Source organism: Saccopteryx leptura, chromosome 6 (genome assembly GCF_036850995.1).
Source record: "Saccopteryx leptura isolate mSacLep1 chromosome 6, mSacLep1_pri_phased_curated, whole genome shotgun sequence".
NCBI lineage: Eukaryota > Metazoa > Chordata > Mammalia > Chiroptera > Emballonuridae > Saccopteryx > Saccopteryx leptura.
In genome coordinates this window covers 135,526,357-135,546,359 of record NC_089508.1, presented here as the reverse complement: position 1 = coordinate 135,546,359, position 20,003 = coordinate 135,526,357, and the positions used below count along the sequence as shown (strand labels likewise).

General features: G+C 36.8%; 1 protein-coding gene across 1 annotated transcript in view; it reads right to left on the bottom strand.

Annotated features, from left to right (window-relative positions):
- BLVRA (biliverdin reductase A) overlaps nt 1-20,003 on the bottom strand; it is an 81,994-nt gene that overhangs the window by 17,709 nt on the left and 44,282 nt on the right. The window contains exon 8 of the mRNA XM_066341337.1: nt 15,913-16,020. Within this exon, the coding sequence (XP_066197434.1) occupies nt 15,913-16,020 (108 nt within the window). The remainder of the gene's footprint in view (nt 1-15,912; nt 16,021-20,003) is intronic.

Below are 20,003 nucleotides of genomic sequence, written 5' to 3'. Positions count from 1 at the left end.
AACTGTATGCCATAAAATTAGACAACCTAGGTGAAATGGACAAATTACTTGAAACATATAATCTTTCAAAAATCAATATAGAGAATCAGAAAACCTAAACAGACCGATTTCATCAAATGAGATTAAAAGAGTTAAAAAAAAAAACTCCCAACAAACAAAAGTCCTGGGCCACATGTCTTCACAGGTAAAATTTTACCAAATAGTCAAAGAAGAACTAACTCCTATCCTCCTCAAGCTATTTCAAAAAATTAAAGAGGGAGAAGACTTCCAAATTCCTTTTATAAGGCAAGCACAATACTGATTCCAAAAGCAGGCAAAGACAATACAAAGAAAGAAAACTATAGACCAATATCCCTGATGAACTTAGATGCTAAAATTCTCAACAAAATATTAGCAAACCAGATTCAGCAATATATGAAAAAAATCATACATCATGATCAGGTGGGATTTATTCTGGGGAGACATAGCTAGTACAATAATCGCAAATCAATCAATGTGATTCAACACATAAAAGGAAGGATAAAAATCACATGACAATATCAATAGATGCAGAAAAAGCATTTGATAAAATCCAGCACCCATTTACAATCAAAACTCTCAGCAGAGTGGGAATACAGGAATCATACCTCAACATGATAAAGGCCATCTATGACAAACCCAAAGCCAACATCATACTCAATGGGAAAAATTAAATATAATCCCCGACGGAAATGGCGCTGTGAGCAGCGCGTCTGACAGATCTCCCCAAAATCACAACAAATTTATCAACTAGAAACAGGAAAATTTATCTTCGGAGCAAACTGAAAGCAAAAGGACTGTTATCACTCGAATCTGAGAGACGAGGGTGTGGAGGAAGCTACCGCAGGGACGTTCATTCAAGCCGCGAGAAAGTGCGCCGGTGGTAAGTCATCCCGCACTCGGAAACCGCCGCCGCTGCCGCCGCCGCCGCCGCGAGCAGTGGGTCGGTTGCAGAGCCAGCGGCAAACAGCCGCTGGTGCGCTCCCGGTCTGATTGCAGACCGAGCATTGCAGACCGAGCACCACTAACGTTCCCAGCGGCCCGCGCACGGGGAGCGGGAGAGGCCCCAGGGCGGTATTCCCTACTTGGGAGATTCTTTCCGCGGGCGGGGCACCTCACCCAGCCATTCAAGCTAACAATCAAGCGTTGGGGGAGGGGCGCGCGCAGGCAGCCTGAAATACCTTCGGGAGCACAGCTGCGACCCAATTACTAAAATTAACTTAACCCGTGAAATCTGCGCACCCTCGGTTCTAATTGATAAGATCTCTCTCAGTTCACCGACCCAAGACAAGAGGAGTGATATTTTTTGGTGCCTCTCGCTAAAGGGGCGGGGGCAACTTCTGATTGATAGAGCCTTCATATTCAGGGATAAACGCTAACAAGAAGGACTTGGCAGATAATAAGATCTATACCACACTAGTCGCAAGCAGAGACTAGTGCCTCTTTTTACCGGCCAAAACAGGCTACAAAGTGTGGAAAGCCTGGGTTGAGAGGTCCAACGGAATGCTAGGCGCTGAACAATCACCTTGACAACAATTGACTCCCACCCCCGCCTGATTACACTGGAGGCCCTGACTGTCAGAGCCCTTCCCAGAGCCTTGCACTGAGTGGGGATAGAGTGGGGATTTCCCAGCTCTTTGAGCCTCTTACTCCCCAGGCAGAAGCAGTGGCAGCCTTGGGGCTGGATCGCCAGGCTGCTGGTTCCGGAGGGGGGCACTGGGAGAGAGAATCCACGAAGGCGAACTCTCTCGTCGTTAGACCCTGCAGACGCCGGCAGGCCTTGACTACCAACAAGACTAAAGCCAATTGTGTGACATTGCCATAGAACCCCATCAACTGCAAGTCCCTGCCTGGGTGTGGCGCAGGGGCAGGGCCTGGGGTGCAGAGTCGCCGACCGGGAAGAGGGAGAGAGGAGAAGGAGGAAGAGGTTGACATCTCAAAATCAGGAAAAATCCACAGACTTTGCAGCTTGTTCCACTGTTTGTTGGTTTTGTTTTTTTTTTTGTAGTTGTTGTTGTTTGTTCCTTCTATCTTATTGCCTTTATTTCCTCCACCTCAGCCCTTCTATTCTCTGCCCATCTTATGCTTCCCTTTTCTTGAACTACACTACCCATAAGTGTTACATTTTATTTCTCTCCTTCATCCTCACCCTCCTTTGGGGTTATACTCCAGGACACTTAATTCTCACTCTCTCCTCTTTTGTTTTTTTTGCCTTATTTTGTTTTTTTTTCTCTTCCTTTTTTATTTCTTCCTTCGTTTTTCACTCTTTCTTATTTTTTCCTTTCTATTCGTTTTTTCTTTTCTCGTTTTACTTTCCTCCCATTTAATCCTCAATCACGAACAAATTAGTTAATTTGGGACTCAAGGTTTTTTTTGGCTTTGTTTTTCTTTTTAGGTTTTGTTTTTGTTTTTTTCTGGTTGGTTTGTTTTTGTGGCATTTTGGGTCCTCCCAACCCAAGGTCTCCATTGTATTTGGTCTTTGCTCCACTTAATACAACGTATTTTTACTTATTATTTTTATTTTTTCTTCTTGATTATTCCTTTTTTTTGTCCTTTTTTCTGGTTCCCTCTTGTCCCTCTCATTATATCTCTTGGTTGACCGTCACCCACAGGCAGATCAACTTATGCTTGTCTAAGATTTTCTTCCCTTTTTTTTTTATTTTTTTATTTATTTATTTATTTATTTTTGCCCCCTTGAACTCTTCACCGCAAACCAGGCCCTCCATTATAGGCACGATATTTCCCTGAGGAGGGGAGAGGAGGGAAGGAGAACAAAAAAAAAAAAAAAGGGGGAAATAATAAATTATTACTGCTTTTTTTTTTGTGGGGTGTTTTACCCTTTGTTTTTTTGTTTTTCTTTTTTTTTTTTGTTTTTGTTTTTGTTTTTGTTTTTTACTTTTTACTCTTTATTAATTCTAATTAGTGCTATCAACAAGACCACCCACAGATGCCAATAAGAAAGAGGAAATCGAATATTATGGATACAAAAGAAAGAGAGGTAACACAAATAGATGTGGAAAAATCTATGGAGAAAAGACTTAACATATTGGAAGCCTTGGAGCTAAATGACAGAGAATTTAAAATAGAAATCTTAAAAATACTCAGAGATATACAAGAAAACACGGAAAGGCAATATAGGGAGATCAGAAAACAACTCAATGAACACAAAGAATATATTACCAAGGAAATTGAAACTATAAAAACAAATCAAACAGAAATGAAAAACTCAATTCACGAGCTGAAAAACGAGGTAACAAGCTTAGCTAGCAGAACAACCCAGATTGAAGATAGGATTAGTGAAATAGAAGACAAACAACTTGAGGCACAACAGAGAGAAGAAGAAAGAGACTCAAAAATAATAAAAAACGAGAAAGCCCTAGAGGAATTATCTGACTCCATCAGAAAGAATAACATAAGAATAATAGGTATATCAGAGGGAGAAGAGAAAGAAAATGGAATGGAGAATATACTCAAACAAATAATAGACGAGAACTTCCCAAGCCTGTGGAAAGAACTAAAGCCTCAAATTCAAGAAGCAAACAGAACACCGAGTTTTCTTAACCCCAACAAACCCACTCCAAGGCACATCATAATAAAGATGACACAAACCAATGACAAAGAAAAAATTCTCAAGGCAGCCAGGGAAAAGAAGAGTACAACATATAAAGGAAGGCCTATTAGATTATCATCAGATTTCTCAGCAGAAACTCTACAAGCTAGAAGAGAGTGGACCCCAATATTTAAGGCCCTGAAAGAGAGGAACTTTCAGCCAAGAATACTATACCCATCAAAGCTATCCTTCAAGTACGAAGGAGATATAAAAACATTCACAAATACAGAAAAGATGAGAGAATTTATCACGAGAAAGCCCCCACTCCAGGAAATACTAAAGGGGGTTTTCCAACCAGATTCAAAGAACAAAAGAAAACAACACCACAAGTAACAGCTCCACCAAGAACACAATAAAACCAAACTTAAACTGTGACAACAAAGGAAAAAAAAAGGGGGGGAGAGAATGGAGATTAACAGTAGCAAAGGACGATGAAGTGCAGAAATACTTATAAGATAGGGTACTACAATGAATATGGTAGGTACCCTTTTCATTACTTAATGGTAACCACCCTTGAAAAAACCACCACAAAAACACATGACTTAAAAAAGGTAGCAACAGAGGAAAGAAGTATGGAACACAAACAAACAGAAACAAATGATAGAAAAACAAAAGAGAAGAATCAAACAAGATACAAAACTAACAGAAAGCAATTTATAAAATGGCAGTAGGGAACCCACCAGTGTCAATAATTACACTAAATGTAAATGGATTAAACTTACCAATAAAAAGACACAGAGTAGCAGAATGGATTAAAAAAGAAAATCCAACTGTATGCTGCCTACAAGAAACACATCCAAGCAACAAGGATAAAAACAAATTCAAAGTGAAAGGGTGGAAAACAATACTCCAAGCAAACAACACCCCCCAAAAAAAGCAGGTGTAGCAATACTCATATCTAATAATGCTGACTACAAGACAGAAAAAGTACTCAGAGACAAAAATGGTCATTTCATAATGATTAAGGGGAAGTTGAATCAAGAAGACATAACAATCCTTAATATATATGCACCAAACCAAGGAGCACCAAAATATATAAGACAGCTACTTATTGACCTTAAAACAAAAACTAACAAAAATACAATCATACTTGGAGACCTCAATACTCCGCTGACGGCTCTAGATCGGTCATCCAAACAGAGAATCAATAAAGATATAGTGGCCTTGAACGAAATACTAGAACACCTGGATATGATAGACATCTACAGGACACTTCATCCCAAAGCGACAGAGTATACATTTTTCTCTAGTGTACATGGAACATTCTCAAGAATTGACCATATGTTGGGCCACAAAGACAATATCAGCAAATTTAGAAAAATTGAAATTGTACCAAGCATATTTTCTGATCATAAAGCCTTGAAACTAGAATTCAACTGCAAAAAAGAGGGGGAAAAACCCACAAAAATGTGGAAACTAAACAACATACTTCTAAAAAATGAATGGGTCAAAGAAGAAATAAGCGCAGAGATCAAAAGATACATACAGACAAATGAAAATGAAAATACGACATATCAGAATCTCTGGGATGCAGCAAAAGCAGTAATAAGAGGAAAGTTCATATCACTTCAGGCCTATATGAACAAACAAGAGAGAGCCGAAGTAAACCACTTAACTTCACACCTTAAGGAACTAGAAAAAGAAGAACAAAGACAACCCAAAACCAGCCGAAGAAAGGAGATAATAAAAATCAGAGCAGAAATAAATGAAATAGAGAACAGAAAAACTATAGAAAAAATCAATAAAACAAGGAGCTGGTTCTTTGAAAAGGTCAACAAAATTGACAAACCCTTGGCAAGACTCACCAAGGAAAAAAGGCACAGGACTCAAATAAATAAAATCCAAAATGAAAGAGGAGAGATCACCACAGACATCATAGATATACAAAGAATTATTGTAGAATACTATGAAAAACTATATGCCACCAAATACAACAATCTAGAAGAAATGGATAAATTCCTAGAACAATACAACCTTCCTAGACTGAGTCATGAAGAAGCAGAAAGCCTAAACAGACCAATCAGCAGGGAGGAAATAGAAAAAACTATTAAAAACCTCCCCAAAAATAAAAGTCCAGGCCCAGACGGTTATACTAGTGAATTCTATCAAACATTCAAAGAAGACTTGGTTCCTATTCTACTCAAAGTCTTCCAAAAAATTGAAGAAGAAGCAATACTTCCGAACACATTTTATGAGGCCAACATAACCCTCATACCAAAACCTGGCAAGGATGGCACAAAGAAAGAAAACTACAGACCAATATCTCTAATGAATACAGATGCTAAAATTCTAAACAAAATACTGGCAAACCGAATACAACAACATATTAAAAAAATAATACATCATGATCAAGTGGGATTCATCCCAGAATCTCAAGGATGGTTCAACATACGCAAAACGGTTAACGTAATACACCATATCAACAAAACAAAGAACAAAAACCACATGATCTTATCAATAGATGCAGAAAAGGCTTTTGATAAAATACAACACAATTTTATGTTTAAGACTCTCAACAAAATGGGTATAGAAGGAAAATATCTCAACATGATAAAGGCCATATATGATAAACCATCAGCTAACATCATATTAAATGGCACTAAACTGAAGGCTTTCCCCCTTAAATCAGGAACAAGACAGGGTTGTCCACTCTCTCCACTCTTATTTAACGTGGTGCTAGAAGTTCTGGCCAGAGCAATCAGACAAGACAAAGAAATAAAAGGCATCCATATTGGAAAAGAAGAAGTAAAGGTATCACTTTTTGCTGATGATATGATCCTATACATCGAAAACCCGAAGGACTCCACAAAAAGATTATTAGAAACAATAAACCAATACAGTAAGGTCGCAGGATACAAAATTAACATACAGAAGTCCATAGCCTTTCTCTATGCCAATAATGAAATATTAGAAAACGAACTCAAAAAAATAATCCCCTTCACGATTGCAACAAAAAAAATAAAATACCTAGGAATAAACATAACAAAGAATGTAAAGGACCTATATAATGAAAATTACAAAGCATTGTTAAGGGAAATCGAAAAAGATACAATGAGATGGAAAAATATTCCTTGCTCTTGGATAGGAAGAATAAATATAATCAAAATGGCCATATTACCCAAAGCAATATACAAATTTAATGCAATTCCCATCAAAATTCCTATGAGATTTTTTAAAGAAATGGAACAAAAAATCATCAGATTTATATGGAACTATAAAAAACCCCGAATAGCCAAAACAATCCTAAGGAAAAAGAATGAAGCTGGGGGCATTACAATACCTGACTTTAAACTATATTATAGGGCCACGATAATCAAAACAGCATGGTATTGGCAGAAAAATAGACACTCAGACCAATGGAACAGAATAGAAAGCCCAGAAATAAAACCACATATATATGGTCAAATAATCTTTGATAAAGGGGCCAACAACACACAATGGAGAAAAGAAAGCCTCTTCAACAAACGGTGTTGGGAAAACTGGAAAGCCACATGCAAAAGAATGAAACTCGACTACAGCCTGTCCCCGTGTACTAAAATTAATTCAAAATGGATCAAAGACCTAAATATAAGACCTGAAACAATAAAGTACATAGAAGAAGACATAGGTACTAAACTCATGGACCTAGGTTTTAAAGAACATTTTATGAACTTGACTCCAATGGCAAGAGAAGTGAAGGCAAAGATAAATGAATGGGACTACATCAGAATAAAAAGTTTTTGCTCAGCAAGAGAAACTGATATAAAAATAAACAGACAGCCAACTAAATGGGAAATGATATTTTCAAACAACAGCTCAGATAAGGGCCTAATTTCCAAAATTTACAAAGAACTCATAAAACTCAACAACAAACAAACAAACAATCCAATAAAAAAATGGGAAGAAGACATGAATAGACACTTCTCCCAGGAAGAGATACAAATGGCCAACAGATATATGAAAAAATGCTCAGCTTCATTAGTTATTAGGGAAATGCAAATCAAAACTACAATGAGATACCACCTCACACCTGTTAGATTAGCTATGATCAACAAGACGGGTAATAGCAAATGTTGGAGAGGCTGTGGAGAAAAAGGAACCCTCATTCACTGTTGGTGGGACTGTAAGGTAGTACAACCATTATGGAGGAAAGTATGGTGGTTCCTCAAAAAACTGCAAATAGAACTACCTTATGACCCAGCAATCCCTCTACTGGGTATATACCCCCAAAACTCAGAAACATTGATACGTGAAGACACATGTAGCCCCATGTTCATTGCAGCACTGTTCACAGTGGCCAAGACATGGAAACAACCAAAAAGCCCTTCAATAGAAGACTGGATAAAGAAGATGTGGCACATATACACTATGGAATACTACTCAGCCATAAGAAACGATGACATCAGATCATTTACAGCAAAATGGTGGGATCTTGATAACATTATAAGGAGTGAAATAAGTAAATCAGAAAAAAACAAGAACTACATGATTCCATACATTGGTGGAACATAAAAATGAGACTAAGAGACATGGACAAGAGTGTGGTGGTTACCAGGGGTGGGGGGAGGGAGGACAGGGGGAGAGTTAGGGGGAGGGGGAGGGGCACAGAGAACTAGATAGAGGGTGGCGAAGGACAATCTGACTTTGGGCGAGGGGTATGCAACATAATTTAAGGACAAAATAACCTAGACATGTTTTCTTTGAATATATGTACCCTGATTTATTAATGTCATCCCATTACCATTAATAAAAATTTATTTAAAAAAAATATATATATATATAATCCCCTTAAGATGAGGAACAAGGGAGGGGGTGCCCCTTTTAACCACTCTTATTCAACATAGTTCGGGAAGTCCTAGCCACAGCAATCAGACAAGAAGAAGAGATAAAAGGCATACAAATTGAAAAAGAAGTAAAATTATCATTATTTGCTAATAATATGATACTGTACATAGAAAACCCTAAAGTCTCAGTCAAAAAACTACTGGACCTGATAAATGAATTCAGCAAGGTGGCAGGATATAAAATCGCTATTCAGAAATCAGTGGCATTTTTATACAACAACAATGAACTGTCAGAAAGAGAAATTAAGAAAACAATCCCCTATAACTATTGCAACAAAGAAAATACAGTACCTGGGAGTAAATTTAACCAAAGAGGTTAAAGAATTGTATTCAGAAAATTATAAAACATTGATAAAGGAAATCAAGGAAGATAAAAACAAGTGAAAGCATATACCGTGTTCATGGATAAGAAGAATAAACATCATTAAAATGTCTATATTACCCATAGCAATTTATAAATTCAATGCAATTCCCATTAAAATTTGATGACATACTTCAAAGACATAGAATATTCCAAAAATTTATATGAAACCAAAAAAGAACACGAATACCCTCAGCAATCCTGAAAAAGAAGAATAAAGTGTAGGGGGGTATCACACTTCCTGATATCAAGTTATACTACAAGGCCATTGTACTCAAAACAGCCCGGTACTGGCATAAGAACAGGCATATAGATCAATGGAACAGAACAGAGAACCCAAAATAAACCCACACTTTATGGATAATTGATATTTGACAAAGGAGGTAAGAGCATACAATAGAGTAAAGACAGTCTCTCTAACAAATAGTGTTGAAAAAATTGGACAGGTACTTGCAAAGAAATGAAACTGGATAACCAATATACCATTCACAGAAATAAACTCAAAATGGATAAAAGACTTAAATGTAAGTCGTGAAACCATAAACATCTTGGAAGAAAACATAGGCAGTAAACTCTTCGATATCTGTCGTAGCAATATTTTTGCTGAATTATCTCCATGGACAAGTGAAATAAATAACAGGATGAACAAATGGTATTATATAAAACCAAAAAGTTTTTGCACAGCAAAATACACCATTAACAAAATAAAAAGACAAACCACTCAATGGGAGAATATATTCACCAATACATGTGATAAGGAGTTAATAACCAAAATTTATAAAGAACTTGTAAAACTCAACACCAGGAAGACAAATAATCCAATCAAAAATGGGCAAAAGAAATGAATAGACACTTCTCCAAAGAGGACATACAGAAGACCAATAGGCATATGAAAAAAAGTTCAACATCACTAATCATTAGAGAAATGCAAATTAAAACCACAATGAGATACCACCTCACGCCTGTCATAATGGCGCTCATTAACTAAACAACACATAACAAGTGCTGGAGAGTGTGTGGAGAAAAGGTAACCCTCCTGCACTGCTGGTAGGAATGCAGACTGGTGCAGCCACTGTGGAAAACAGTATGGAAAATCCTCAAAAAATTAAAAATGGAACTGTCCTTTGACCCAGCTATCCCACTTTTTAGGAATATATCCTATGAATACCAAATCACTGATTCAAAACAAGAAATATACCCCCATGTTTATTGCAGCATTGTTTACAGTAGCCAAGATCTGGAAACAGCCCAAGTGTCCATCAGTGGACGAGTAGATTAAAAAGTGTGGTACATATACACAATGAAATACTACGCTGCCATGAGGAAGAAGGAAATCTTACCTTTTGCAACAACATGGATGGACTTGGAAACTATCACGCTAAGTGAAATAAGCCAGGCAGAGAAACAAAAATATCATATGACCTCACTCATTTGAGGAATCCAATGAACAATGTGAACTGAGCAACGAAACAGAGGCAGAGGCGGAATCAAAGGAACCAGAGGGAAAGCGGTCAGAGGGAAAGTGGAAGAGAAGATGGGTTCAGAGAAGGCAAAGAGGTTAGTGAAATTATATATACATAACACAGCATTATAGAGAACAGGACAGTAAATCCTAGAGGGAAAGAGGAAAGCATTGGGGTGGAGGGTGTAAAGGGGGGGGCAGAGGGGAATACGGGGGTGGGGGGAGATATATTTGGTGGGACACTTGAATTATGTAAACACAGTAAATTAAAATCATAAATAAAATAATAGCAGTCAGCACAACTTTTGAAAGTAAAATATATTAAAGAGCTATAGGAGCTTCGTGTATAGTATGCCTAGTATGGTTGCCAGCTAAAACTTCACAGATACAAGGATGTCAACTAGCTTTATCATGTTCTGAGAGGTACTAGCACAGTATCTAAATAAAAGGTAACATAAACACTGGAAATAAAAAAATCAATGACAAAGAATCCTCAAAGCACTTAGGGAAAAGAAGACCATAACATATAAAGAAGGCCTACTAGGTTATCATTAGACTTCTCATCAGAAATTCTACAAACCAGAGGAGAGTGGACCCATACATTCAAACTACTGAAAGAGAGGAATTACCAGTCAAGAATACTATATCCATTAAAGTTATCCTTCAAATATGAAGAATAAAAACTTTTCTAGATATACTGAAGTTAAAGGAATTTATCAAAAGAAAACCCGTACTGCAGGAAATGCTCAAGAGGGTTAATCTCCCAGATATTAAGAACAAAGCAAATCTAAACTACAAGTAAAAGCTCCAACAAGATTACAATAAAAACAAGGATAATCAGTGACAACAGTAACACAAAAGGGGAGAGGATAAAGATCTGCAGTAGCAAAGGAGGATGGAGTGCAGAAGCACTCATAACATAAAGGATTCTTGTATATATAAACATTTTTCTCTAAATAACCTAATGGCAAACACCCACGAAAAAACCAATACTGAAACACATAACTTAAAAAAAAGCAGAACCAGGAAAAAGAAGTATAGAATACCACCAAACAAAAACAACTGATGAAAGCACAAAAGAGAAGAACTAAAGGAGACACAGAGCTACCAGAAAACAAAGCATAAAATAGCTACAGAAAATCTTCTTCATGTGTCAATAATTTTGCTAAATGTAAATGGATTGAACTCACCAGTAAAGAGACTCAGAGTAGCAGACTGGATCAAAAAGCAAAACCCAATTGTACATTGCCTTTAATAGACACATCACAGCTGAAAGGACAAAAGTAGACTCAAAGAGAAAGGTTGGGAAACAATTCTCCAAGCAAATAACACCCAAAGAAAAGCAGGTATATACATATAATATCTGAGAATGCTGGTTTCAAGACAACAAAGGTAACAAGAGACAAAGATAGAAATTTCATTATGAATGGCACATAATATCAAGAAGATATAATACTTCTTAATATATATGCATGGAATCAAGAAGCATAATATATAAGACATCTACTAAAACTGATCCAAAAGTAGAAAAGGACAAAAATACAGTCATACTTGAAGATCTAAACACATCATTGACAGTTTTGATAGATCATTCAAGCAGAAAATCAATAAGGAAATAGAGGCCTTAAAAGACACACTAGACACAATGAATATAATAGACATTTATAGGACATTTCACTCCAGAACATCAGATTATACATTTTTTTCCAGTGTGCACAGAACATTCTCAAGAATAGACCATATATTGGGCCACAAACCCCACATCAACAAATTCAAGAAGATTGAAATTCTACTAAGCATATATTCTGACCATATGGCTTTGAAATTAGAAGTCAACTACAAAAAGAAAGAAGAGGACCCCATAACAATGTGTAGATTAAACAACATTCTTTTTATAAATGACTGGGTCAAAGAAGAACTAAAAGCAGAGATCAAAATATATATACAGAAATTAGAATAAGAACACAACATATCAAAACTTCTGGGACGCAGTGAAACAGTAAAAAGAGGGAAATTTATATCATTACAGGCCTATATCAAGAAACAGAAGAGATCTCAAGTAAATAACCTAACATCACATCTTAACCAGAAAAAGAAAAACAAAGGCAACAAAAAGTCAGCAGAAGAAAGGAAACAGTAAAAATTAGAGTGGAACTAAATGAAATAGAGAACACACAAAAAAGAAACTATGGATAAAATTAATAAAACAAAGAGCTATTCTTTGAAAAGATCTGCAGAACTGACAAACCTCTGGCTAGTCTAAGAAAAAAAAGAAATGACTCATAAACAAAATCTGAAATGAAAGAGAAGAAATTACCACAGACATCATAAATATACAAAGGATTATACTAGAATACTATGAAAGATTATATGCCATCAAATGTAAGAATATGAAACAAATAGATACATTTCATAAACTTTATGATCTTCCTAAATTGAGTCACAAAGAAGTGGAAAACCTAAATAGACCCATAAGCAGGGAAGAAATAGAAACAACTATCAAAAACCTCCCCAAAAATAAAACTCTCAAACAAGATGGCTACACTAGTGAAGTCTAACAAACATTCAGTGATTTGGTACCTATCTATCTCAAAGTCTTCCAAAAAAAAGAAGAAGCAATACTCCCTAACACATTTTTATGAGGCCAACATAACCTGGCCAACAAAACCAGGCAGACAACAACAAAAAAACAAATGATAAAACAATCTCTAATAAATACAGATGCAAAAATCCTAAACAAAATACTTGCAAATTGAATACAATACATTACAAAAATAAAACATCATGGTCAAGTGGGATTCATTCTAGGAGCTCAAGTATGATTAAACATATATAAATCAATCAACATAATACACCACATCAACAAAACAAAGGGCAAAAATCATGAATCTATCAACAGATGTAGAAAAGGATTTCGATAAGATACCACATCCATTTATGTTTAAAATACTCAATAAAATGGATATAGAAGGAAAATACCTCAATATAATAAAGGGCATATATGACAAACCATCAGCCATTATCACTATAATAGTGAAAAAACTAAAGGCTTTTCTTATAAAATCAGGAACAAGACAAGGCCGCTCACTCTCTCCACTCTTATTCAACATAGTTCTAGAGTTTTTGCCAGAGAAACCAGGCAACAGAAAGTAATAAAAGGCATCCTATTGGGAAAAAAGAAGTAAAGTTATCACATTTTTGGAGATGACAATATCCTGTATACAGAAAACCCCAACGATTCCACCAAAAAACTATTAGAAACAATAAACCAATAATACAGTCAAGTCGCAGGATACAAAATCAATATACAAAAGTCTACAGCTTTGGCTTTCCTATATGTCAACAATGAAACTTCAGAAAATGAATTCAAAAAAACAATTCCTTTTACAATTGCAACAACAAAAAATACCTAGGAATAAACTTAAAGGACATGTAGGACCTATATACTGAAAACAACAAAGCATTATTGAAAGAAATTGAAAAAGACACAATAAAACAAAAAAACATTCCATGTTCATAATTTGGGGAAATCAACATAGTTAAAATGGCCATATTACCCAAAGCAATATATAAATTTAATGCAATCCCCATTAAAATCCCAATGTCATTTTTTTTTCTAAGTGAGAGGAGGGGAGATAGAGATACAGACTCCTGCATGCACCCAGACTGGGATCCACCTGGCAACCACTGACTGAGACCAATGCTCAAATCAACCATGCTATCCTCAGTGCCTGAGACCAATGCTTGGACCATCCAAGCTATCCTAAGCGCCCAGGGCTGACACTCGAATCAACTGAGCCACTGGCTGAGAGAGAAGAGAGAAAGAAAGGGAAGAGGGGGAAAAAGCAAATGGTTGCTTCTCATGTGAACTTGGGATGTCTGCATGCTGGGCCAATGCTCTTTCCACTGAAACAGCCAGCCAGGGCCCCCAACGTCATTTTTAAATGAAATAGAAGGAAAAAATGCCAGGTTTGTATGGGAAAATAAAAAAACCCTAAATAGCCAAATCAATCCTGAGGAAAAAAAAATACAAGCCAGAGGTATCACACTACTTGACTTCAAATTATATTACAGACCCCAGATAATCAAAACAGCATGGTATTTACAGAAAAACAGACATCGAGAGCCCAGAAATAAAGCCACACATAGATGGACATATAATATTTGATAAATAAAAAACACACAATGGAGAAGAGAAAGCCTCTTCAATAAATGGTGCTGGCAAAACTGGAAAGGCACATGCAAAAAAATGAAACTTGACTACCTTTACTTCCCTTGCCTTTGGGATCAAATTCATAAAATGTTCTCTACGGCTAAGGTGCCTATGTTTTCTTCTATGTAATTTATTGTTTCAGATCTTATATTTAGGTCTTTGATTCATTGTGAGTTGATTTTTATGCAGGGGGACAAACTCTAGTGAAGTTCTTTTTCATGTGGCTTCCTAATTTTCCCAGCACCATTTATTGAAGAGGTTTTCTTTTCTCCATTGTGTGGTTTTGGCTCCTTTATCAAAGATGACCATATATATGAGGTTTTATTTCTGGGCTCTCCATTCTGATTCATTGGTCTGTGTGTCTATTTTTCTGCCAATACCATGCTGTTTTGATTTTCGTCGCTCTGTAGTATAATTTGAAGTCAGGTATTGTAATGCCTCCAGTTTTTTTTTTCTTAGGATTATTTTGGTTATTCAGGGTTTTTTATGGTTCCATAAAAACCTGATAATTTTTTGTTTCATTTCTTTAAAAAATGACATTGAAATTTAGATGGGAATTGTATTAAATTTGTCTACTACTTTGGGTAATATGGCCATTCTGACTATGTTGATTCTTTCAATCCATAAACATGGAATACTTTTCCATTTCATTGTGTCTTTTTCAATTTCCTTTAATAATGCTTTTTACTTTTGGTATATATATCCTTTACATTCTTTGGTAAGTTTATTCCTAGGTATTTTTTTTTTTTTTGCAACTGTAAAAGGGATTATTTTTTTTAGTTCATTTTCCAAAGTTTCATTCTTGGCATATATGAAAGCAATAGACTTTTATATATCGATTTTGTATCCTGTAACCTTACTATATTGGTTTATTGTTTCTATTAGTCTTTCTGTGGAATCTTTGCGGTTTTCTATATACAGAATCATGTCATCTGCAAAAAGTGAAACTTTTACTTCTTCATTTCCGATCTGAATGCCTTTTATTTCTTTCTCTTGTCTGACTGCTCTGGCTAAAACTTCCAACACTATGTTGAATAGGAATGGAGTGGACAACCTTGTTTAGTTCCTGAATTTAGAGGAAAAGCTTTCAGTTTTTCACCATTTAGTATAATATCCCTTTATGTTTAAAATGCTCAATAAAATGGGTATAGAAGGAAAATACCTTAACATGATAAGGGCCATATGACAAGCCATCAGCTAATATCTAACACACTTTTTACCCAAGACTCATCAAGCAATTACATTTCATTTGAAGAAGAAAAATAAATTGTTATTGTCTGTCGATGCATAACAAATTAAATTGGCTTTCAGTCAGCCTTTAACAGAAATAAATCAAAGTTCACATCCCAGAAAGCTATACTAGAACCCAGCTGGCATCCTAGCCTCACCAGTTATTCATGACCTGTGTTCCCACCTAAAACTGACCTGTGAATAGAAGAGACCCTTTCAGCAGTTCTTTCCCCATCACTTCTTTTTTCAGGAATGCAAACTCTTCCATCAAGAGTTCGACATGTTCCTCATGCAAGACTTTCCCTGTCACAACAAGAATGGAATATAAAGGCAGTCATTATTAATGGTGTAGAGCTGTGCATCCCAGTGTTTAATTTGCCTTCTCCCAGCACAGGACACACAAATTTAAAAGTACTCAATACACTCTTAAACAGCCCCGCTGTAGGTAATACCAACTCTAAAATTACAACAGGAATAAATATCTAAGAAAGTAAGATGAGATCCATCTGCCTCAAAGACAAGATGAGATCAGAAAATATCTGAGAACCAGCTAAGTCAGGGGTAGGGAACCTTTATGGCTGAGAGAGCCATGAACACCACATATTTTAAAATGTAATTCCGTGAGAGCTATACAATATGTTTAACACTAAATACAAGTAAATGTGTGCATTTTATGTAAGACAAACACTTTTAAAGTACCATCAGTCTCTGAATTCTTTTTAACAACGTTGTTATGCTGTTGCTAACCAATGATGAATATAGTACTTCTTACCATTAATGCGACTTCTGGTACTGCATGGTTTTGCTGATGGCTTTGTGTCTGGTTGATACGCGGTGAGGTTGAGCTTCATGCAGGCATTGAGACTTCCATCCATTAAACGTGATGGTAGGTTGATCTTAACATTCTTTAGATGTGAGAAAGACTGCTCATATACATACGTAGAGGCAAACATTGTCAGTACAGCAATACTGACACGCTGCAGTGTGTGGTATGTGACGGGAAGCATGTTCCAAGTTTTGACAATCAGCTGGTCTGCGAGTTGAAGTTTTTTCATTTCTCCCCACTTGTGTTTGCTCGCCAACTCTGCTTGCTGTCATGCCAGTCTTTCCAAATCTTCATTCAGTGACTTGAACTTATTCACCCACATGTCTGAGGCCTTCAGGTCAGCAGCTTGTAGCTCAAAATCTCTAACAGAGACACTGAGGATGTAACTCAGGTCGGCGCTGTCCACTGCACACTCATGTGGATGGGTGATGAACTTAAAAAAAGATGAGTGCACTCATGAAATTCTCCAAAGTGCACTTTGAATGACTGCAGGAGATTAGATGTGAAGCCCGCTAGCTGCTAGAGATCAAGATGTTGAGCAGAGTCACTTGCTGTGCATGCATCTTTAAACTCTCCCAGTTTTTCAAAGTGTAGTAAACAACCTGTTTCAATGTCGGCGATGAGGAGTTCCAGCTTGTTTTCAAATGCAAACACTGCTTGTTGAAGGGATAAGACTGTATTTCCAACGCCTTGCATTTTCACATTGAGCTGGTTCAGATGTTCAGTCATGTCCACGAGATAGTAGAACTTCAGGAGCCAATCAGTGTTAGCTAACTAAGAATGCTCGACATTTTTCATTTCAAGAAAAGTCCGGATTTCGCTCAGACAAGCCGCGAAATGGCTGAGCACCTTCCCTCTTGACAACCAACACACATTGCTGTGTAGAAGCAGACCAGGATAATTATTCCCAACTTCATCCAGCAGTGTTTTAAACTGGCGATCATTTAAAGTTTGGGCAACAATAAAGTTGACCACCCGAATGACAAGCATCATCACCTCACCAAGCTGCTTGCCACACTTCTGAGCACAAAGCACCTTCTGATGTAGGATGCAGTGAAAACTTAGGATGGGTCTCTTTTCAAGTTCACGAAGAGAAGCGCTACGAATCCTCTGTTTTTCCCCCACCATGCATGGAGCACACCATCAGTACACACCGAAATAAGTTTATCCATCAGTAGATTTTTTTCTTTAGCAAACTCAGTAAAAAACTTGAATAAATCCTCCCCTCTTGTTGTCTCTTTCATAGGCAAAACAGCAAGACTTTCCTCAAGTAGTGTGTCACCGACAGCATACCTTGCAATCACGCTGAACTTGGGATAAATGGCTTATGTCTGTTGACTCATCCAAAGTGAGAGAAAAGAATGTTGCTTCATTTATGTCCTTCACTTGTGTTGCCTCAATTTGATTTGCCATCATGATGGTACGATCGTGATCAGTTCTTGCCAACAGAGGTATGTCTTTTATTCGTCTGATTATCTTGTCTTTATCAGAAAAGTCATCAAAAAGTTCATTGGCAACATCAAGCATGAATGTTTTGGCATACTCCCCATCTCTGAATGGCTTTCTGTTTCTCACAATTGCTAAAGCACCAACAAAGCTAGCCGAATTCCAGTCACCTTGTTGGGTCCAAACACGGAGTTGCTGCTGACTAGCTTGCACTCTGCACAGTAGCTCTTGACATACTTTCTTCCTGCTGTCCCCCACTGGATATTTCGATGTAAATGTAGTATGGCGTGTGTCGAAGTGCCACTTTATATTTGACCATTTCATCTATGCAATTTTATCATTGCATATTAGACACACTGCAGAACCTGCTCTCTCCACAAAGGCAAATATTTCTGTCCATTTCTGCTGAAAAATACGATACTCCTCATCTTTTTTTCTTTTAGCCATCTTCTTTATCAAAAGGGTTTCTGCAATTAGCTAGCTGACTACTTGATTAAAAGGAAGAAAGTTTACATCCTGACCTCACAACGACCCATGTACATTACACATTATCCAATAAAAGTTTGGTGTTGTCCCGGAGGACAGCTGTGATTGGCTCCAGCCACCCGCAACCATGAACATAAGAGGTAGGAAATGAATAGATTGTAATACATGAGAATGTTTTCTATTTTAAACATTATTTTTTTTATTAAAGATTTATCTGCGAACCAGATGCAGCCATCAAAACAGCCACATCTGGCTCGTGAGCCATAGGTTCCCGACCCCTGAGCTAAGTGTTATCTTCTGTTCTAAACAGAAAAGAATATTGTAGCATAAAAATCTAAGACACAAAAAGAAGAAAAGTGTCGAGATTAGAGGAGGAGCTAAAATTAGACTTTATTTCAAAGAATTGGAAGAACCAGATGACTGTAAATTATCTTGGCTGGAAGGAACATAAAACCTTAATATTCATAACAAAAATTTTGAATTCTTAAAAAAATGGTTTAAAATTTTTTGTTTTAGTAGCTTTTTCATATATCTAAGCCAGAAATTTCAAAAAATACCCAAACTATTTTGTGATTAAATGCAAAGCGTGATTGTGATCTACACTTTCACTGAAATGTGAAGATAAATCTAAGCCACTGAAAAATACTCCTGGGACATCAGAGTTTGCTTAATCCAGATTTACAGAAAACACTGCAGAATGTGCTGGGCTTGTTTTTCCCCTCACTTAGAGGAATGTCTTCTGCATCTCCAGAGAGTTAGGTATGTGGGAGAGTGAGATTCCTTCCACATCCTCTCTAACCCATAAGTAATGGCAAAAAAAAAAGCTTTTTACAATAAGAATTTCTCTCCTATGGGTGATTCTGTCCATATGTGCATTCTTATAAGGGGAGGCTGGCCATCTGGGAAGTTAAACCATGTTTCAGAGCATGTTGTACTTTCTCTAGCAGTATTTCTACATTTCCATTTCTGTATTTCTATATGCATAGTCATTAAGGAAACTTTGTATCTTTCAACTGCATCTTTGGTTGTTTATTCTATCATTCACGCAATGCTCTATTGTGATAAATGTGGCAATTTCAATATACATATAAACACACAAATGTGCGCGCGCACACACACAGAAATACATATTTATTTACATATATTCCCAGATCACTTCACTGAAAGGACTTAGAAGCAGACTTTCACTTTAAGTCCGAATCTGCCCTTGCAGCTGGGATGTGTCTCCTGAAGAAAGTATATCACTGGATTTTGTTTTTGCTCCAATCTGCGACTCTGTGTCTTTTTATTGAGAAGGGCAGTTCATTTCTATTTAGGGTGAAACACTGATGTATGAGGATTTCATTTTATCCTTTGTTTTCCGGTAGCTCTGTGTCTCCACTGTTTCTCTACCCTTGTGTTTCTGTCTGTTGTTTCAGTATGCTGGTATTCTACATTTTTTCCTTCTACTTCCTCTTTCCTTTTTAAGTGATATGTCATCGTTTTAGATTTTTGTGTGTGTGTGGTTGCCATTAGGTTTATGCAATGC